General features: G+C 40.3%; 1 protein-coding gene across 1 annotated transcript in view; it reads left to right on the plus strand.

Annotated features, from left to right (window-relative positions):
* Positions 1-22,663, plus strand: part of bsg (basigin) — a 29,996-nt gene that overhangs the window by 2,943 nt on the left and 4,390 nt on the right. The window contains exons 2-5 of the mRNA XM_070859705.1: positions 12,762-12,939; positions 15,429-15,517; positions 17,726-17,862; positions 18,628-18,901. Of these exons, the coding sequence (XP_070715806.1) occupies positions 12,762-12,939; positions 15,429-15,517; positions 17,726-17,862; positions 18,628-18,901 (678 nt within the window). The remainder of the gene's footprint in view (positions 1-12,761; positions 12,940-15,428; positions 15,518-17,725; positions 17,863-18,627; positions 18,902-22,663) is intronic.

Here is a 22,663-nt window from a genome sequence, read left to right on the forward strand (position 1 = left end):
TAGATAGGTTAAGCGAATGGGCTAAGGTTTGGCAGATGGAATACAATGTCGGAAAATGTGAGGTCATCCACCTTGGGGGGGGGGGGGGGGGAAAAACAGTAAAAGGGAATATTATTTGAATGGGGAGAAATTACAACATGCTGCAGTGCAGGGGTTCCATGAAACCCAAAAAGTTAGTTTGCAGGTGCAGCAGGTAATCAGGAAGGCGAATGGAATGTTGGCCTTCATTGCGAGAGGGATGGAGTACAAAAGCAGGGAGGTCCTGCTGCAACTGTATAGGGTATTGGTGAGGCCGCATCTGGAGTACTGCATGCAGTTTTGGTCACCTTTCTTAAGGAAGGATATACTAGCTTTGGAGGGGGTACAGAGACGATTCACGAGGCTGATTCCGGAGATGAGGGGGTTACCTTATGATAGATTGAGTAGACTGGGTCTTTACTCGTTGGAGTTCAGAAGGATGAGGGGTGATTTTCTAGAAACATTTAAAATAATGAAAGGGATAGACAAGATAGAGGCAGAGAGGTTGTTTCCACTGGTCGGGGAGACTAGAACTAGGGGGCACAGCCTCAAAATACAGGGGAGCCAATTTAAAACCAAGTTGAGAAGGAATTTCTTCTCCCAGAGGGTTGTGAATCTGTGGAATTCTCTGCCCAAGGAAGCAGTTGAGGCTAGCTCATTGAATGTATTCAAGTCACAGATAGATAGATTTTTAACCAATAAGGGAATTAAGGGTTATGGGGAGCGGGCGGGTAAGTGGAGCTGAGTCCACAGCCAGATCAGCCGTGATCTTGTTGAATGGCGGAGCGGGCTCGAGGGGCTAGATGGCCTACTCTTGTTCCTAATTCTTATGTTCTAATTCTTATGTATGCTACAGGTTAAGCTTTCCATGTGCATGTAGCCTAATAAATTAGATGGGGCACCTGTTGGAAAATTCAGCCTTGCTGAGCCCCTGGTACAGATAAGCCTGTACCATGGGACATCTTCACCCTATTTTTATCATATTTATTGGAAAATCAGGGGGTTTTATTTCAAGAAAAATGAATACAGCTGATAACTCTTGAATCTTTGCAGTTAATATTCCATCAAGGAACACACAAAATGGTTCAGTTGTATTCTTAAATGTAGTAATGTATATAATATGCTATGGTGTTTATATTCTGGTAGCTCTATGTTACTGTCAAAGATGATTTTAAACACTGGTTTGATTTATGCTCTGAGATGTACCTTATTTTAATAATTAATAGAGACTGCATACATGTTGGCTAGGCAGAAGATGTTGATATTCTTATTAAAGTTAGCCACAGTGTTGAAAGAGTGCAAATATTGTACCTGTTTTTTTAAAACTTGGACATAAAAATACCCCTTTCTATATGTATAGCCGTTCACATGATCTGTTTCTGTCTTGAGATGAGCTTGCTTTGAAATAAGCACAAGCAATTGGCAAGCCTATTCAGAACTATCAGCTGAACTGTTGAATCTTGTCCATTTTGTCTGTGTTGTCATAATTATATTAAAAGCAGATCATAGGTACTGTAGATATATTCTCCTTTTAAGGGGCCAAATGCAATGCTTCCTGTTAATAACTATATTGGCAGAGTGGAAAATAGAACTTGGTAGGTACTGAATCAGTCGGAATGAGACAGTCGATCCAGAACATTGAGTCCCCATTTTCAGTTTAGTGTAAATGATTCTGTTGTCACTTCACTGGATTTCTAGTGTGGGAAATGCATTCAGTTCTCAAATAATTAAACAGATTCTCCATCTGCTGTGGTAACTTAGTGAAGTCATAACTATAATAATTGCATTGTAGTTGTAATAGTGCTTGCAATGTGTTGTCGTGGAAAGATGAAACAGTGTATATGTTAGGTGTTCAAGATACAACTTGTGGATCAAAATCTCCTTTGATCTAGCCTATGAACCTATGATAGAGTTGGTTGCTTTGGGTGAGTAGCTTCCAAGTGTTTTAAGTTCAGTGGGAGGATTGGGCTGGGGGAGAGGGGGAAGGCATGTAATTGTTGTGTACGGCGATCTTGATTTTTTTTATTGTTGGGGCTTCCATTTCTATATAATCATATGTGGCCAACTCAGTGGTTTAACTATTTGTACCCGGCAACTCTAAAAGGTTGACTGTTGCTTGTATATGTAATTGGAAAATATGCAGTACTTTACATTATGATTCCTAACTTAAGATTGTGGCTTTGGTTTAGCGCGAATAATCTCCAAACTGCTTTCATTTTGGAACATAATTTGTGACATTCAAGTTGTGCCTTGGCTCAGTGGTAGTGCTACTGCATCTGAGTTAGGTAGGCAGGGGCTGAAGCCACATTGCAGGACTTGAGCTGTTAAATTGAATAAAGGTGAAGGTATAGGAGGATTTTAATATTTTTAAAATAGGGTTCCCAGTATCACATTTCTGCACCACCTGGTCTCAAACTGCATTTAAGCAAATGCTCTGTACAATAACATGCAGTGTTATATTTAGTAATGCACTACCTGAAAGGGTAGTGGAAGCAGATGCAGTAGTAACTTTCAAAAGGTAATTGGGTAAATAATTGAGGGGGAGAAAATTGCAGGGCTGTGAGGAAAAATAAGAGTAGGAGGACTAATTGGATATCTTTCAAAGAGCTGGCATGGGCCGAATGGCCGCCTCCTGTCCTGTGCAATTCTGTGATGTAAATCTTGATATTAGTCAGAAGTTCATTTGATGTCAGAGTATACAGTATTGGTGTTTCTGGTGGTACAGTACTGTGAAGCAACAACTAGCAGGAAGTAATGTAACATGTCTTAGTGTCACATGCTATCCTATATGAATATGCTGCAAAAGAATTGCATAATTTTATGTATCGTGTTTTAACTAGCACACTAGGAGAGAGTTTTTGGTGAATTCCAATTTATTTGTCTGCACAATATACCAAATTCTGTCTTGTCTTTCAGATTTTTGCCTTCATTTTCTTTGTACACATTTTCAATTGAATTCCTTCAAATGATAGGCAAATGTTCCATGTGTGGTGGCAGCTTTCTGCCAGGAACTGCACTTGAGTGCCCATTTCTTGTATGTTCCATTAGTGATGGCTTGTTCAACTGTGGAGCTCTCGCAGCTAAGCTTATTGATGCCTATTATTCCTCCAACAGGGGATTTGTTTTGTGCCACCAACAAAATGCTGGGCATTAGAAATGGTTCACTAAAAATAGGTATCAGATATATGGTTCTGAGAGATTTATCCAGTTTGGAAGTTCTGAATTCTCGCCCTGTTTTCTTTCCATTACTGTGTTGGATTGTAACATCCACTGTTCTTGGACTGAAACACAAAATGGGGGTTGAGACGGTCAAGAAAGAGTGATAGAAAACTGAAAGATTAGCAAAAAGGACAGAAGGTTACACAGTATGATTAATACAACTAGTAAATTACATTTAAACATGGTGCTTCAAGATGCTTTGGAAATTAAAAATCTTCTGCCTTAGCTTCTGGGACAGTAATACTATTGATGTTCAGTTATTTGAATTTGTATACAATAACAAGTTGGTCCATTAGTGAACATCTTGAATTACATTTTCCCTCTGGATGACTCTCCCTCCTAATACAGTACTGCTATATGTATCTGTCTTCCAAGCAATGCCTTCCCTCTGGATGCTCCCTGCTCTGAATTTTCTTATTAAATGTGTCAGTGGATTCCTCATGGTGCTATTAAGTGTGTCAGCTTGAGCTGATATTAATTTGCAGTTTGAAGAAAGCTACACTGAAGAATATTCAGACATTTAAAAAGTCCCAATTTTTAGATATCTTGTGGTAGAAATTCAATTTTCTGCTGCTATAAGTGGAAGTATGTGGTGGTAGTGATAAAACTTAAAGCACCAGTGATTTTATTGAGCCTTGATTGTAGCCATTTACCAGAAAATAAAAGAGAGTACTTAAGAAAATTATGCCCACTTAGTTTACATATACTGTAGAGTATTTTTGTGTGTCTGCTGTTTCATGTTTGTTAAAGGTAACAATGAAAGTCCTTGATATAGTCATTCCTCTAATCTTGATCTATGGAGTATCCACCCTAACTGGTACTGAAAAGAAAAAATTTGGAGAATTCTGAGACAGCCGTGCGTGTGAAGTGTGAGGAATGCGGAGATCAGAAGAACTGACAAACCATCGTGATCAGAGGAACTGGAATGGAGCGATTTGGGTGCAATGGATGAAAAATGACAGCAATGGATCATCCACACAAGACACGCAAAGGGCAGAGACCACAAAGAAAGCCACAAACTAATGGTGCCGACAGAGATGACTGAAGGACTCCTGCTACCATCTGGTGGTGAGAAGTCAGCTATTTCACATTATTTTCTGAGTGTGTTAATCACTCACATTATTTGTGTTCTCCTCGTCCTGTTGGGAGTCTCTTTAATCTCTCTGGGCGGCAATCATTTTGTGATCTTCCTTTAGGATTTGTTAATAGTAACCTAATCTGAGCGTTTCTTTTTAGTGTCATTTCAACTTCTCAACTCGAACTTTTTTTTTTAATCTGTCCTTTGCATCACATCAATTCAACTGTTTTTGGCTGCTGCTCTGCACAGGATCGGAGCACTTGTGATGTGTCGAGCATTATGCTGTACGGATCGATAACCCAGAATCAAAACTTTGTTCGTAGCTTTTTTGTCTGCAATGCAACATAGTGGATTTTTAAAATGTACTGCTTTGCCAAACGTTACACTTGTGTAACACTGCTGTATTCTATTAAATGTTGGAAAACCATAAACTCGGCAAAACCAGTCTCTTTCCTAATACCCTTTAGTCTATAATGTACATTGTGACTTGGTTCAGTAGTATTGTCCCACTGACTATTTTGGATTATGACTATCCAATCTGAATGTGAGCATGTTGACATGCCGATACAAACTGGGTATAAATGTGGGTGTACGTGTCGAATGTTGATAGAGGTATTTCAAGGATTTGTGGATTATCACATTTATCATCATAGTTTCTTTGCAATGCTGTTTCAGATTCACCATGAAATTGAGACCTGTGTGTTTTATATTTGGTAACTTAAATCCACTATTTCTGATGACATAGGGACAAGAGTAGGCCACTCAGCGCCTTGAGCCTGTTCTGCCATTCAATTAGATAATGACTGCACCTCAACTCTTATTTACCCGCCATTACTGCCTATCCTTTAATACCTTTACCTAGCAGCGCTCAGAGAATCGCAACATTTAACCTGTTATCCACATCCAGGCTCGGTTTGGAGCTGAAAGTATAATTCCAATAACCATTTATTTTGGCTAGTTGCTGAATTACATAAAATGAATTTAAAGGACTATATTTCACAGAAGTATAATAAATTAGTGTTGCGATCTCGCTTATACCATTTTGGTATGACAGGATTTCAATCTTTCCCGTTGCTCCTTTCATTGCCTTTGGATATGGCTGTATGAAAGATTGGATCAAGATTATGTGGCCTTTATGGGTAATGTAGTCATAGTTATTACCTTGTAATTCAAAGATTTTTTAAAGATTTGTTTTACGAACATGGACTCTTTTCTTGGAAAATGATCGGATTGCTGGAATTCTTCAACCATGTCATTTACAATATACAGTAATGATATAGCTCTTACTAACAAGTTATTGCTTAATATTTGAAGGTTTAACAAAAATGTAAATGTTATGATCTATGGAGGCAATAGCGGAGTTATGGGAAGGTATTTATAGCTTGGTTTCCCTATGTACCCTTCAGTTTTGCTCATGCAGAGGGCCCGAGGTGACTTTCACAACAGCAAAACAAAAGCTGGTGCGCCAACAAACAGCTCTAATTTGTAAGTAGTGGAGGCAGATTCAATTGCGGCTTTCAAACAAGAATTGGAAAAGTACTTGAAGGAAAACAAATTGCAGGGCTACGGAGAAAGGGGAGTGGGACTAGCTGACGTGCTCTTGCAGAGAACCAGCATGGGTTCGATGGGCCGAATGGCGGTCTCCTGTGCTGTAACCATATTGACATTTATAACAGCAAATTTTGGCTGGAAGAATAAATAAAGTTTTGGTGACAACACTTTTGTCACGCTTCTATCACTCAATCATAGCCACAATATTTAATCAATTTATCTTACTTGCCTTTGGTTTATTGCACATGTAGGATCTTGGCTGTATTGGTTTTACTGTGCCTTTTGCTGCCTGGGACTGCATTGGCAAAGCTTCCCCCTCTCGTTGATTCTTCCACTTCTCCCTTATAAGTATAGGTGTTTTCTGTGTGGTCGCTTAAGTTGCTTTTCCCCTAATGGTACAGAAAGTTGCTCACCCTGATGGCTCCTATGAGAATCTTTTCCTCTGAATGACATCCAGGACTCCATTGACTTGCTCAGCACCTGTCATTTCTTCCTCTGATGCTTACCGATGCTTCCACCAGCTTTTCCGAGGCATTTTCTCCCTCTAAATTACTTTCCCACACTACCGGCAGATCCTGCTTCAGCCAGCACCCACTTGTGCTTCTGTGTTTTTTCCACACAACTTATTATCTGATCTCGAACTCAGCTACCCTTGATCTTGTGACACACAAACCCTTTAGCCCACAAATAACATTGCAGTTCAGGGGAAATTTTCAAAGACTATCAGCCAAAAGCCTTCCCCTTCATTTCCATATAGGTAAGAAAATCAAACTCCAAATTTTCTAATCACGCAAAACAATTAAACTTATCCATCAAAATGAACCACTTTCTAATTCTGTATATGCAGTTATATTATGTAAACCGTTTATATTTCATAGGCTTAAGTCTGTATGGTTACTAATTGAATTTCAACTTTCTATTCATAAACTACTGTCATCCTTAACTTACAACTGACCAATATTACTACAGCACGCACTTCTCTCTCTTCCTCCAACTACTAGATATCAGATGACTGCACAGAAGTCAGCTAATCTATTCCATCTCTCCAGTTCTGATTCATGCTTACCAGTTCATAATATCTTACATGGAAACTGTAACTCCACTCTTGGCATCATAAATACCCGTCCACCCAATCGTAGCACGTCGGAGTTAAACGTTGCAAACACTGCTGCACACTGCACGATCTGTGAGCAATTCCATAGATCTACAGGTGTAACCAGCTTTTTTTAGTGCTGTATATATTCTGTTCAGATTAGGTTAGCACATGTGCAAATATAGAGATTTTTTTTTAGTTTATGGGCTCAATTTTCCTCACTGATTTGCGCCGTTTTTTTGGTGCACGCTGCTTTTTTTGGCCTAAGTTTTAAAAATCCAAGTTTCCCTAAAGATTGCGAGGCAACATAACTCACGTTACGATTTTTTTTTTAGATTAATTTTTTTTTGCGTAACCTGATGTCTGCGGCAGTTTTTCACAATTATGCAAATTTGGTCAACTTGCATGTCTCCTAGGACTGCATATGTGACCACTCCGCAAAACCTTCTGGGCACTTAAGAAAAGCCAACGCACATCAAGAAATCGCTGCAGAAAGATTCCATTGTTTTTAGGCAGTTTTGGAGGGAGTCAAGAACACAAGTATGCATCATTAAGCTTAAATTTTTCAAGCTCAAAACGCAGAAAATTGAAGTTTCATGGAATTCTTCAACTTTTGATTTTTTTTAAAGTGCCTCTCCAAACCGGGCTCGAGAGTCGGCCAGCAGAATCGGTCCCTCGCCATGACACAGACTTTGGGCTCGGCTTGAAAAGAAGCCTGGGATGGGGGGGGGGGGGGTGGTTGGTGTGGAAGACGAACTGAAGGCATGAGAAGCCTTACACTATGTCACTATGCATCAAATGAAGCCCGGGGGTGGGGGGAGAGATGGGTGTGTTTCCCGATCATTGCGCATGCTCAGACCTGGGTGTGGTTCATACTAGGGCGTCAACCTTGCGGGTGGGGGAGGAGGGAGGGAGAGAGAACAAAGTACCTTGTCCTGTCTGCCGTTTTGAACTTCTTGCAAAGGTACAATTTAATCATGGGGGAAATACTGACACTGCCATACCTTGTGCAAACCTTCTGCATGATGATGATGCTGCGGAGGAGATAATTGATTCGACGTCATCGCATGAGGAATCTCCGAGCACATAGGATGATGGGCAGGAGGCCTTACCCACGTCTGGTATATCGAGATAGGTGTTCGGACCTGCACCTGAGTGATGCAGACTGTGTCAGACGGCTGCATTTCTGCAAAGAAGTTGTAACTGAGATCTGTGAGTTAGTAAAAGCAGACCTTCAATCTCGAAGCATCAGGAGGACTGCTTTGTCAGTTGAAGTGAAGGTTACAGCTGCACTTTCATTCTATGCATCTGGATCGTTCCAGGCCACAACTGGGGATGTGTGCGCCATTTCTCAACATGCAACACATCTGCATTCGGCAGGTGACTGCTGCACTATATGCCCGGAGGAATGACTACTCCAATTCCTCCTGTAAGAAATACTTGGTCCTTGAGCCGCGTTGCATACTGTATTGCAGCTCCGATTTTTCCAATGAGAATTAAAGTTCTCCACACAACTGGCTCTTTAGCAATGGCCGAATGCAGACCGGGACCTGTACTGGGCATGTGCACCCATAGCAATCACGTCAAAAATGTCCTTTTTTATTTTCTGCATATGCAGAGGAGGTGGGTGGGGGTGGTGGTGGGGGCAGGCAGCGGTTTTTCAGCACAGACATTAGGCTTCAACCCCTCCCCTGAAGCTACAGGACAGGCTGCGTGGCACCAAATTCAAAAAACTGAACGGGGAAACTTGATGATTTTTTTGCAGTAGTTGGGGCCAAGAAAGAAGGACAATATGCCAAAAAAAATGTCATTGGGGAAAATTGAGCCCTATATATTTGGAGAGGGGCAGAGTTTGGATTTTAAGCGATAACTTAAGGCCAATATAGAATCTTGTTCCAAGATATTCCTTTTTAAGTAATTCAAACCAGAATTTTATCAGTGACTATAAAATACAACGCGGGGCCGATACAACTTTAGAAACTTTGTAAAAATAGATTTGAAAAATAAGAAGTTCTGGTCTGATACAAGTACATGTTGAACCTCTTATCCGGCACCCTTGGGGCCCGTTCTGGATAAGGGATTTTTCCGGATGAGGGGTGGTCAAGTTAAGTTGGATGATACAGGTACTGAGCAAGGGGATATCAGGCTTGGGGCTGGGAGTGCGGCAGAGAGAATGTGGGGTGGGGGGGGAGGGAGAGGCGGTCGGTGGATTCGGGGTCAGGCCAGCGATTGGGAGTCTGCAGCGAGGAAGGACTTCAATTTGTTCATGTCGGAGTTCTGCTTATGCGCCACCCAGTGACCGGGAATGGTGCCAGACGAGGAGGCGTGCCAGATAAGGGAGGTTCAACCTGTATAGTAATTAGAAATTGATTAGTACATTCTGTATTTTATTTCTCGCATGACTATTTAAATCAAACATTAAAAAGAACTGTTTGTATCTCAATATGTTCTTTCTGTTGTATGGTACATTCTTGACCAAGTGAGCAAATTATGTGCTTTTGTCAATGCTGTTGTGCTGCTTGTTCCAAGGATGTAAATGCATGATGGCAGACATTTCTACTGCTCCCTTTGGAACAAAAGTGTTTATTAAGAAAGTTTGTAATAAAGGGAGTGTGAAATGATTTTGTATTTCCCTATAAATAATTTAACAATTCACAACATTAGGAGCTAGGAGTTAGGAGCTCATTCATACTTTGCATATTTTCAATAACTACACTTCATTTTTTAAAAAAAAGTACTTCATTGGCTGTGAAGCGCTTGGGACAGCTTGAGGATGTGAAATGCACTATATAAATGCAAGTTCTTTCTCTCCTTCTGTTATTAGGTAGAAAGCATTCAGGAAATTTATGGAATGAGAAATGAGGTTTATTCTGTGTGGGGTAAAATATGTTTATTTTCATACAAGATATTTTAAATTGCATTTATTCTTGATCTAGTTAATATTTGTGTATTAACATCCATTTTATATAATATGCTTTTGCTTAACAATTTCTTTTTTTTCAAAGCCACAATTTTGTATTTATGAACTGAAGAGAAGGGGACAATAACCTCCTATAGCACTAATTGGACTGACCTTTAACCCGAGGCAATTACAGATATTTCTATCTCCAATTCTCTAATGCAGTAAAGTCTTTTAACCCATTCACGGTACTGCGGTGCTTGTACTGTTTCAGCAGTTACACATCATTCTTAGTAAGTGGTGATGATCTGTGAAATTTTCATTATCTGTTGACTGGAACTGTCCGTACAGCAGTATAACTTGTCAATTTTACCTTCCGAACTTGAGTTAGATTAGTTGAGTTGAGTATTATACAAGAAGCACATTTGCTGAATGTGTTGTTTTTTAAATCCTGTACCATATGGGTACCAATATGCCAAACCAGCCCAGTGACAACACGGCACAGTTTTGGAATGCTGTGAGCATTGACACTTAATGCAGGACCCAATATACAGGAGAGATGCTGAAAGGAAATTAATTACAAGCTAACACACACAATTCTCTCATTAGGAAATTTACTGAGGTTAGGCTCCCATAAGTTTGTGTGTTTGGGGGGGTGGTGGGTGGGGCAGTGGTTCGTGAGAGAACTTCCCTTGCCGTATTCTTTTTAATGCTGTTATGTTCATCAACTGAAACTTGTGGCTTAAATTGATTTGATTTGCTGTTCTGTTGCCAATGAATTTTTTTGTTGCAGCTGGCTTTATAAAGTCACCCCTGTCTGAAGTGAAGCTAATGGAAGATGATATAGAATTGAACTGTGAGGTAATTGGAAACCCCACCCCTGAAATTCAGTGGTGGGGCCTAGAGGGCAATGATACTGAGGTCATGTCGCAGCTCTATGATGGTGCGCGACAACAGCGGATCAAAATCAACTCCAGCTACAACCTTGTCGCCAAGAGCTCCATCGGCATCATGAACCTAAGTATTGAGGACACTGGCACATACGAATGCAGAGCCAGTAATGATCCCGACCGCAATGATTTAAAAAAACGCCCCAAAATCAAGTGGATCCGGTCTCAGGCGACAGTAATAATCATTGAACGTGAGTGGCGGTTGCCAAGTTGTCGGAGATGTTTACCAGTAGCTTAGTCCAAGTGCCTGGTATGCATTTTGGTGCCCTTTTCATCGTCCTTCCAAGAAAAGCTCCTGGCGCCTGCACTGCTGTCCTGTGATCAAAGCCATGCCAACCCTTCTCCACCCTGGCAGTTACCCTGTTTTTATCCTATGACTTGTTGCAAGGTTGTGAGATTGTTTTCCCAACGTTTAGGTGTTGAAAGCAAAACAATTTCATTTAAGATATTATCACTTCCACTTGAACTCTGAATATTGTTGAATGGGTGGCCAGCTGTCTAATTAAGCTGATGAAGCAAAATATTTTCCAGAGCTGATATATTGGTACATGCTTTATATTTGTGTTTTATTTAGTCGGTGTGTTAAACGTTTTGTTTAGGCTTCTACAGACAATTCTACACCAAGTTATGTAATAGGAAATATTAGACATCTGGCTTACCATTTATATTTACAGCAATACAACATGGAAACATGTAGGTTGCCTTTTTGTAATGTTGCAATCTCACACTCTGTTACTGGTCTTCCAAGTTTTGCCTTTACAACCAGAAGATGGCACCTGAAAGCTTTCTAGTACCGTAGGATGGAATTGCATACCCTCTGGTTCCTGACCAAGCCATGTACTTTATCAGTCGCTACCTTGTGATTGTGTCATTTTGATGTGTGTAATATTCTCCCAAACCTCTATATCCAACTTTGTGAACGTCAGAGACTCCTTTATCCCCTCCTTGTCTTGGCCTATGCTGTAGTGCCCTTGTGTTTTGCTGGTTGTGTTACAGTGGCTAAATATTGCAGTGCAAACCTTTTTGATGGGAGAAAAAATGGAATTAACAAGACCCTCAATCTCTCTGTAATTGACCATCTTGATTATAACATTTCCTTATTGCTAATGAATGAACTGGATATTGATCATTTAAGAGCAGCAACCAGTTTGCTGCGTGTTACTGTGGGTGCTTAGACAGTGCTGAAGACATCACTCTTTTAAACTGACTTAAGGTTTTCCTTATACCTGTATGATTTGAATTATTACATTAGTTGATCAAAGTTCTGGAGTGATCTCGCACTTTCTTTATCTGACAAGCTGATCAGTGGTAAAACTACTTTTGACTATTATGTGGAATAACATGATAGATCTTAATGCACACAGAACAGTGGAGGGATGTTTATTTTCTATCAGCGGTTCCAAATCATGTCATTGATATGATGGAATTATAAGCCATATTATGAAAAAGTTAATTGGAAATTACTACAATGTTTCCTGAAACCAAATGGCTGAGAAATTAGATATCCATTAAATAGGTCATTTGGGGGGAAAGAAGAGGTTTGCATTTTGCTGCTGTGATAAGCTTTAGTAGTTTACTGTCCCCCCGAATGTATTGGTGTAGACAATGTCTCAACAAAGCAATCCTATGTTCATAATGCTAGAAAACTGTGTAATAATGTTTTACTACAAAGGAAATTGCTTATTTAGTTCAGAGCAGGTTTTCACTTGACTATTTTGAGTTTTCAGCTTTAAGCTGGATTGATAACTGCTTAACTTTATAGCTCCATGTTTTTAAATTGTAACATAGTTTGCCACATTACATTGAGTTTTATGTTACTTTGTGTAGATGCATTCCTTTCATGAAGTGTTAAAATATGGAAGCATAATTGCTGCGACCATTTTTTGGTTACCTGGTCTCCGCTTTCAATTAGTTACCATTCAATTCTGAAACCTGTTCTTTCTTTGCAACCAGACCCTATAATTGTTGTGGATCCTCCAATCTTGGAATCAGGGGAAGTTTTGAAGGAAGCAATACTTCGCTGCAACCTGACAAATCCACCTTCAATCATTGAAGGGCGTGTGTGGAAAAAGGATGACGTGGATATCCCAGAAACCAGTGATACAGAGGCATCAACAATTATGGAATACAAGTATGTGTCAATACTTTCACTGCCAGCCAGCTGATGACTCAATCCATATTTAAGTGAAAAATCAGTAACATTTTTGTTTTATCCCTATCACAGAGAATCTCGAATTAGGATACTTTCCTTAAACTAGTTCAGCACTGTTTCAGTGCTTTATCCCTGTTACTGTTCTCCATATTTATGCTCACCACCCCCAGTTCTTGATGTAGGTGTCTGGAGTTTGTCAACCCTCCAGAAATATTAATAGAAGAATAGAATAAAAGTATAAAACTAGGGGCCATTAATAGATGGTCACTAATAAACCCAGTAAGGAATTCAGGAGAATCATCTTTACCCAGAGAGTGGTGAGAATATCGCTGCCACATGGAGTGATTGAGGCAAATAGCACATCTAAGTTTAAGGAGAAGCTAGATCAGTACACAAGGGAGAAAGAAATAGAAGGATATGCTGCTACGGTGAGATGAAGTAGGGTAGGAGGAGGCCCGTAGGCTCAAAGACTGATATAGACCAGTTGGGCCGAATGGCCTCTGTCTGTGCTGTAAATTCCATGTAAACCCTCAGCCCTGCACCTTGTTAATTTTGAGAAGCAGTGCCATGGTGCTAGCAGATTGGTACAGTTGGAGATTTGCATTAAAATTTTATTTGTCACATATACATGCCATGTTTACATTGACATCCTTCCAAAACAGTAGTTTGTGAAACGTGTTGTGGGGATGTTACTGTTCAGCTTTGTTTTCTCTACCTATCAGTTCATTCAATGTGTGAGTTGCTGCTTGATTATTTTTCTTGCTGTAATAATTTTCAGTTAGTGGTGTTCGTTCAGTTGGTGTCGTGAAAATAAGACTTGGGCCTGCTAGCAGCTTTAGTTTAAATTTAGACAGAAAGTCTCAAGGATTTTTGTCCCAGAGCATTGTCCTATTTTATCAAGGAAAGCAATGTCTCAATTAATTTACAGCAGCATAATTTGTACCAGCACAGTTCAGTTATAATTGCTGTTACATTTACTACCAGAGCCACTTCCATTCAAAATTGAACTGGTGCCCAGATGTAAAATGTGGGTAAGTTTTGGGGACAGAGAAGAGTTTCCTTAATCTGCTTTCTCCATATTTCAACCCTCTGTGCCACTTAACCAAAAATACATTTCACAGTATTTATAAATATAATAGATTTTGATCTAACATTGTAGTGATTCTTGCTATATTTGGCACTTGTGTTGGTAATCCATTGAAGGTGTCCATTAGTGCAATGGTGTGCTATTGGTCCAGTCTCTTCTGGTTAGTATTTCTGCTTATTGAGTTTGCATCTGTATCTTTATGCTGTCACTGGCAATTGATTTATAGGTATGCATGTGATTGTTTGCTTATACTGTGTCTCTCTCTTTGTCTTCCATTCTTTCTATTTCAATTTTTCCTGCATGCTCTCTCATATTTTTGTCGTCTCTGTACCTCTCTGGCTTGTTACTTAATTCTTTCTCACTCTCGTCCCCTTTTCTATAAGACTCACCCATTTCCTCTCTGTCAGAATTCCTCTGTTTCTTTGTTGCATGAAGACCTGGGGTCAGACTGTGGCTTCTTCAGCAAGCCTGGACATTGGCACAGAACAAAACGTTTTGGAGTAGGGAGGGGGCTGGAGTGGGGTGGGGAGCAGAGCACAAGTGACAGCTCCTATCCTGCATTCTTGACTTTCCCTCTGCATTCAGAGCAAAGACCATAGTTCTCTCACACTCAGTTCCGCACCTTCAGCTCTCGTTTGCTGTTTGTTTAGTGCCTACAGGAGCATTAATTCAGCTTTTCAGTTTGTAGCTTTGTAGAATACTGTGCTACTCACTTGTGAGTCCACCTGTCACCTGTACTTTGGCATTGCTGTGGGATAATGCTACTGGAGGATTTGATGGGTGGAAGGTGACCTATCCTTTGTTAGAAGTGGAAATGCTTTTGCTAATTTAACCACTTGGCTGAGCTAGATAGTCACCGCAAGAGATTATCACTTAAGTCTAGCTGTGACATAACCTCTAATTCCTTATTAGCTTGAGATACCGAGTGTATTTAAACAATTATTTAAATTTATCTTGGAATAGCAAAAGGCAGAGGTACAAATAGATTAAACAGTCACATGCTGTTTATGAACAGGATCTGTGGGAAACTGATTCTTAACATTTTACTCAGTACAATGTTATGCATTGACAAAATCTCTCAAATAGCTATTTCCCTTGCATTGTTTCTTACTGAAGGAGTTGCATTGAATGCTGTTTCAGTAGTTTAGCTTGACATCTCAGTAACTATAATAACATTTCTTAAAATATACAGTATAGCTGTAGCCAAAACAACATGCCTTTGAATTTCTGCTTCAGCTGTAAGACTGCCACTAAGAGGTAGTCTCATACCATTCAGGCTTTTAGTTGCGTAAACATTTCACCCAGAAAATCCATAATTGTTCTTGGTATATACAAGTTTTGTTTTGTGCAGTATCTTCATTTGTGCCACTTTTTCCTTCAGACTGAGTGCTGTTGATGCAAAACATTCAGGGGAGTACAGTTGTTATTATTTCACTTCACCTGCTGTCAATAATAGCATCCATGTGAAAGGTAAGGCATTTTTATACAAATTCTTTGATTGTAACCTGAACAGACTGAATAAATGTGCAAGTCAGAGTGCTGCCCAATTGCCGTAGTAGATGTGCAAATAATTATAAGGGAGGTGGCAGTAAGAGAAGAAAATCTCTTGGTAGCATCGTGAATTCCTACCACTTTTGGTTGCCACTGGCTGTTCGGAAGCAACCAAAGCTGTGTTAGTTTTTTTACTTGGTACCTGTTGACTGAATGTGACACTTTGGCTTGTAGGAAGGAAGGAGGTGACTGAAATGGAGGAAAATTCTAAAGGGATTAAAAAATGACTAGACTGAACTAGCAACATGCTTATGGATTAATTATATACACCTCGAGCCCAGTTTATACCAATTTGATCAAGCCTGATTGAATGTACAAAGTTCCTGTGCAGGGGAGTTCCCCTGGTGTCCTGACCAATATTTATCCCTCAACCAACATCACTAAAACAGATTATCTGGTCGTTCTCTTATTGCTGTTTGTGGGATCTTGCTGTGTACAAATTGGCTGTAAAGTGCTTTGGGACGTCCTTTTTCTGTCTCCCTTTTTCTGTAACCACTGGATTTACATTGCTGGTGGCAGACTTATTTTGTGCTTTCCACGTACAAAGTAAATGTGGGAAATTGTAAGGACGAGATAAACCTCTAGCCATCCTTGGAAGGAATCCGACAAGGCTGGATAACAAGAGGAGAGAATAGTACTATACAGTTAAGAATAGTACCCTGCTGAGCATATTGAGTTATGTTTACCTCTCTAAGTAACTGAGAAAAGCATGATTAAAATGTCTGCTCAGATTAGAGACTACTATCTTATTTACCTCTAGCAGAAGGAATGTATAACTTTGATCACAAATATAGACAAGACTGACGACATTTGCCAATCCATGTCATTGTTTATTCCCTTAACCTTCAGATAAATACATCACTGAACAACTCTACAAATTAAATGGAGAATACACCTCCGTGCTTTGTTCCCTGGTTGATCAGGAACCATCAATTTAAGTTGGAGCCCATTCTAACTGTGCTGTCACCATTTCATGGCCCAAAGTGCCTCTTTATTTTGCAGTGTCTTTGAAGGCAGCTATTTGGTGTAACTTGCTAGCCTTCTGGCTTAGAGTTCAGCATTGCCAAAGCATTGATCTCAAAAATCAACATCAACAATTGTAGCCTGCGACTTCGACTTCCATTTTCTGTGCTACTTTAATAGATAATTCTATCTGTATGTGACAGTTGAACAAGTGGAGAATTAATTACATTTTTTAAGCTCCTCATTCTTTAATTATAGTTCAATATCTGTATAGGAAGCTCCTTTGACTTTAATTCTATTTCCAATGGAGCTTGCCCTTTGTAACACATTGAAGTAGATTTCCCCTCCTTGTGGTCAACCTACCTGATAGCACCGGCCAGAGTCTTGGTTCATTTGCCAGCTTGGTCTCATTAACATAGGTCCTGTAGAAACCAAGCAGAAGTAACAGTCTGCTAGCAAGCCTCAGGCTGAGAAAAGGTAGGTTGCCGGGGAGGGTGGTGCAGCAGCAGCCTAGGTTATTTTTGTGGAGCCCGGAGCAGACTTGGCTTCACAAAAATAAATAAATAACCTTACCTTTGGGCACCTCTGGCTGGACCACTAGCTTGATAGTGGGTGGAGTGTGCACGGCACATGTTCCGCCCAGGTCAATCCTAAAATGGCATTGGGATTATATTGACATTATAGGACCCAATATCTAAATTAGCCCTTGCCACCTGTTCTGAGGACCTGGCAAAATGGCAATGCCGGGAACCATGTGGTAAGTTCTTCCCCTACTGCGTCATTTCTGCCACACTGGAGGCTTCACTAACTCTCCTATTCCAACTCTAGTAGCTTGCCCATTTGTTGCCTAAGGACTAAAGGTATGATTTTGGAAAGAGGTCTTGCTTACGTAGTGTGGGGAAGACCACTTGATCAAAATGGCTATGCAGTGCGTGAAGATGTTTTATGTTTAAATGTTGAGCCTAAAATACATTCAGGAATGAGAAAGAGCAAGTAATCAACATTTGTATCTGGCACTTAAGTAATTTAGATTACAGTGCCATGAAATGATATCGTTAGTTTGGAGAATCTAATTTTTTTAATCTGTTACCATACCTGTCTATGGGTGCCATGAGAAAAACTGGGCTTGATTGAAAATATGTAAATTGTTTATTTTTAAACTAGCTCTCCCTGGTGTGAACAGCGACAAGAAATCTGAACATGGAAACGAGGGAGATGTTGGAGTGTTGACATGCAAGAGCAGCGGGTATCCACCAGTTGAGAACTGGTCATGGTCCCGGCATACTAAAGCCGGTTTTGAGGTAAAGTGGGATGCGATTAAATAACTATTTATCATGGATAACTAAGGAACTTGTGTCATTTGATCCCACCCGTTCAATTTAAAAAAAATGAGTGGTGTTTTGAAATGTTGTTTAGTCTTTTCCCATAGATTTTTCTGCTGAGATGCGGAATTTGCTTCCGATGGATGGAACGCTTTCATTAACTATTGAGATATTTGCTTTATCTTTCTGTTGAGGCCTGCCACTGAATGCCATTGCAGAACTTTGAGAGTAGTTGTTCTGTTGTTGTGATCCAGCGTGTTTTTGGATTACACTTTATAACAAAGTTGTAATGTTAGAATTGGATTGATGAGCACACTACTGCACTTTTCTTTCTAACATAATGGGAATCTCCAGTGTGGGTGCAAACTTGCATTACAATATATAATTTTAAGCATATAGTTAAGGGAAATATGTTGTGTATATTTTTTATCCCGTAGCCATATGACTGACCAGCAATCTGAATTGGTCCTTTTTTTTTTTGTTTGATGGAATTGAGGAAGATGTTGGAGTGCTGACTTGTAGGGGCAGTGGTTATCCATCAGTTAAGAAACTGGTCATAGTCCTGGCAGGCTAAAGCCGGTTATGAAGTAAATAGGGATATGAGGTAAACTTGAGCATCAAGGGTGTTTAATACATATGGAAGCCCTTCATTAGAGTTGAGCAAATCGTGAATGTTTGAGTATTTTTTTTGCTGCTTGCAGATTTGAAATGGATATTTTAATGGAACATTTCTTTCCAATTTAGTTAATTGTCAATGGAACAAAGAATTTTCACATCAAGAGTGCAGGAAATAAGACTGAGTTGCGCATCTATTCTCTGGATATTGATGGAGACGAAGGAGACTACACCTGCAATGCCACCAATGAGATTGGTGCAAAAGTGGAGATCATTCACCTTCGAGTTCGTGGCCGTTTTGCTGCTCTCTGGCCCTTTTTGGGAATCGTTGCCGAGGTGATTGTGCTTGTTGCAATTATCTTCATTTATGAGAAAAGGAGAAAGCCTGATGAAATTTCAGAAGGTAAGTTAACAAACTTTGATCACTTGTAGTATATGGCCCAGAAATTCCGGCCTCCCCGGGTCCAGACAGAGTGTCTGGACCCGGGAAGGCATTGCAAAAGCCGGTTTTCAGCGCACAATGCACATGCGCTGAAAATCGGCTTTTCCGATCTGTTAAGCTCCAGCTTGACAGATTATCCGCATATCAGGAGCGAGGACATTTGCATGGGCAAGATTGCGGCATTTACCCATATCTTGCCCAGCAAATGTCCTCAAAACTCTTGCGCCTGATAAAAGCAGGCGCAAAGCCTATTTTTACAGATGTAAAAGTCTTAAAACACACTTAAAACATTAAACAAATTAAATTAAAAATACACTTTTTTAAAAACTTGGATTTTTTTTCTTCTTAAGATGTTTATTACTTTAATTTTAATTGTGAGGTGTATTTTTTATTTGGTGCTTTTGTGTTTTTTTTTCTCAATTAATAGCAATGAGAACTCGTAGATACGGAGTTCCCATTGCTATTAATTGAGAATACTGTACCTGATTGGTTGAGCAGTCACACGTGACTGCACCTTCTGCATGGGAACCTCGAGGACGGGAGCACGCTTCGCAGTGCAGGAAGAGAAGTCCTCCTCACTGGAATCCGGAGTGCCTCCGGGATCACAGGTAATGTCATAAAAATTCTCCAGTCAGAGGCAATTGCCCGCAGGGAGCCTCCAACTGGAATTTTAGGGCCGATGTAGTGCTGACTATTAGCAGGTTCAAGAATATCAGAATAACTTTGTCTGAACCAAAACCAAAGTTGACCAAGAGGAGCATATCCAGTCTCATTCATGGGCTGAGTTTCTAAACAAGCTTACAGGTTGAACTCTCTCATCCGGGACTCCCTCATCCGACACCACCCCTCGTCCAGTACCATTTCCGGAAGGGGGTCGGGTCTGTGTATGAAAGCTGCAGGAGCTGCTGCAGCGTCGAATGTGGGATGGCCGGTGATCCGGAGAATCGGTGTCGGCCTCCTCCCTCCCTCACCGACCCGACCCGACCCCCCCCCCCCCACCGGGAGAGGGAGAGAGAGACGGCCGACACTCAAACAGATAATTGCAGCCATTGAGCTGCACAGCGCCTGCCATTTTGCAGCATTCTGGTGTCAACAGACCCGACCTGGGTTGAAGCAGCCAGGTCTCGGTGCGAGGTTAGCCCCAGAAGAGGTCGGCGAGCAGCAGGTACCGAGGGTGCTGGATAAGGGAGGTTCAAACTGTACTTGCAATCTGATATTACGGATCTGCTTGATCAATTGTCTTAAAATTTTGAAGAGGTCCCTCAATCTACATTGAATTTCTCTTGTCCTGTTCTTTCTTTGAACAAAAGGCGCATTTACATTTACTTAATTTTAAGCTCAAGGGAAATGTGTGTCGAGGTACCAAAAGAAACAGAAGAATTACAGAAATACGCTTGTCATTCGGTTTGGCTTGTTGATGCTTCTGTCAAATAGAAAATCACCCTCGACTCCGAGGGACTGCCTATGATGATGTCGTCAAATAGGGTGGCCCCTGACATTTCAGGACATATGGGGAGGGAGTGAGAAAGATCTCAGAGCTTCAACAGCCTGTTTTACATAGGACACTGTTGTTTGCACAGCACTCGGTTTTCCATTAACTTCAATGGAAAAGAAAATCAGGCACTGTGAAACGGGCTGGTGGTTTGCGATGAGCCAACTTCGCGCTACTAGCAAAGACCAATTTCACGCCGAGCTGTTTGGAGACCGATTGTGTACAAGTGTGATTGCCATGTAGCCATTGAAAATGTTTTGGAGCGTTGATATTTTAAGGCTTCTGTTCACCAGCTTCCAGTATGCACAGTGCAAGGTCTCTCTCATTAATTGAAGCAAAATGCTATTCCTTGATGAAAAATGTTTTCTTTCCCATTTGCTGCTGGTTCATATCCTGCGGTAAGTGGAATAAAATGCATGTCTGTCTGAAGCGACATACTCCATTACCTGAATCGCTCAGAATTCAGGTTCCTGCCATCTCTACACAATTGTGCTGCTCTTGTGTTTAGCATTAAGTTACTGTAAATCAAATAAATTGCTGATTCAACAGACCCTTGTCTATCACTTCAGCATGATGCTGTAAAGCCATTTAGTACAGTCTTTGTGCAAACTAAGTTGAATGTTTCTTGCTCAACGCAATTCATTTCATAATTTAGGAACAATCCCTGAATGGACAGTGCAGAGATAAAATTAGTACCCATAGCTGTAAAGTCAAATGTAAGGACACATCTCAATTTCTTGGTATCCTAGATTGTTTGACCTACATTCAAAACAGAACAGTTTACAGTGTCATAAAAGTTTGTGATTGCAGCACATCCCATTAATCTTTCAGCATGCAAGTCACTGCATTAATGGCATTCAGTCAGTCAGCCTCCATACCGAGAGCTGCAGGTGGTAAATGTTTACCAAAAAAATTGAATAAATCACTCAAGTTCATGGTAAATACAGTTTTGAGGTGTTCTTGACATGTTTTCAGGACTTCAGTCCAATTATGTTTTGTGTCACTTGGTTATTCCTCTGCAGTGATATATAAGCAAGTGATTACTACTAATCTTGGTAATATAAATATGTAAACAAAATGTTGCTGAAAGAGCAGGAAAGTTATTTGGAGGGGAGAAATGTGACCTAAACTATTGCTACTACTTCAAGAAGGCCATTCAGCCCATCGTGCTTGTGCTGGCTCTTTGGTAGAGTCATCCAATTAATCCCACTACAATGCTCTTTGTCTATAGCCCTGTGTAAATTGTAGCAGTTTTTGCTTCTCACCCCCAACCAATTTAACCTCTTCTATTTGTACGTTGTCAAAGGGGTCTGATAAAATAACATTGTCCTATTTGTTGGCTACTATGGGTTCAAAACTATTTTGGCCAACAAAATCCCTTTCTGAATTAAAATTGTCATGAGATATTTTACTGGCTACAGCAGAAAGTCTTAACTGTAGGCCAAACATGTTGCACATTTAGTTATGCTTGTTTGTGTAATGAGAATCAATTTTGGTCAGTGGTAGTAGTTTTTTGATTTACAGTACTGACAAAATAGAAACCAGTGGGATTAGGCACAAGGTGCATTTACCTAGAGACCCCGGTGGTCTATATTTTTAATAGGTTTTGGAATTCACAAAATGGCTCCAAACTAAATCGCATTTGGAAATTGGTTTTAAAAAGAATCTTTTGTGCAAAAATTGTATTTCAAGTAACAACAAAAAAAACTTTTTAATGGATATTATAATTGGTTTTTTTTTGAGAATTCAAAAACCTTGAGCCTAAAATTGTGTCCCATATTTAGGATGAAGAATGCTAAACAGCTTGTCACTAGCACAAAACTGCTGCTGATCTGCAGCTCTATTCTGCTACTGATTTTAGGAGTTCTACTTATTTTAGTGCTAAGTTTAGGAGCAAGAAATTAGAAACATTGAAAATAAGTGCAGGAGTAGGCCATTTGGCCCTTCGAGCCTGCACCGCCATTCAATAAGATCATGGCTGATCATTCCCTCAGTACCCCTTGCTGCATTTTTGCTTACAGGTTTAAGGTAGTGGGTTTGAGAACCATAGATCATAGCCAAAGTGGCAAAAGAACCACAGTCACCATGTTTGAGGCCTGAAGGTAACTTCATAAACAGTGTATTATGTCATTAAGGTGCAGTCTTGCTGACATGAGTTTGCTGTGGACCCCTCTAAGCAATGAGAAAAGATGTCTTGCAAAGTCACTTCTTGGAAATCTGGCACAAGTAGG

Source organism: Pristiophorus japonicus, chromosome 18, assembly GCF_044704955.1.
Source record: "Pristiophorus japonicus isolate sPriJap1 chromosome 18, sPriJap1.hap1, whole genome shotgun sequence".
Classification (NCBI taxonomy): domain Eukaryota; kingdom Metazoa; phylum Chordata; class Chondrichthyes; family Pristiophoridae; genus Pristiophorus; species Pristiophorus japonicus.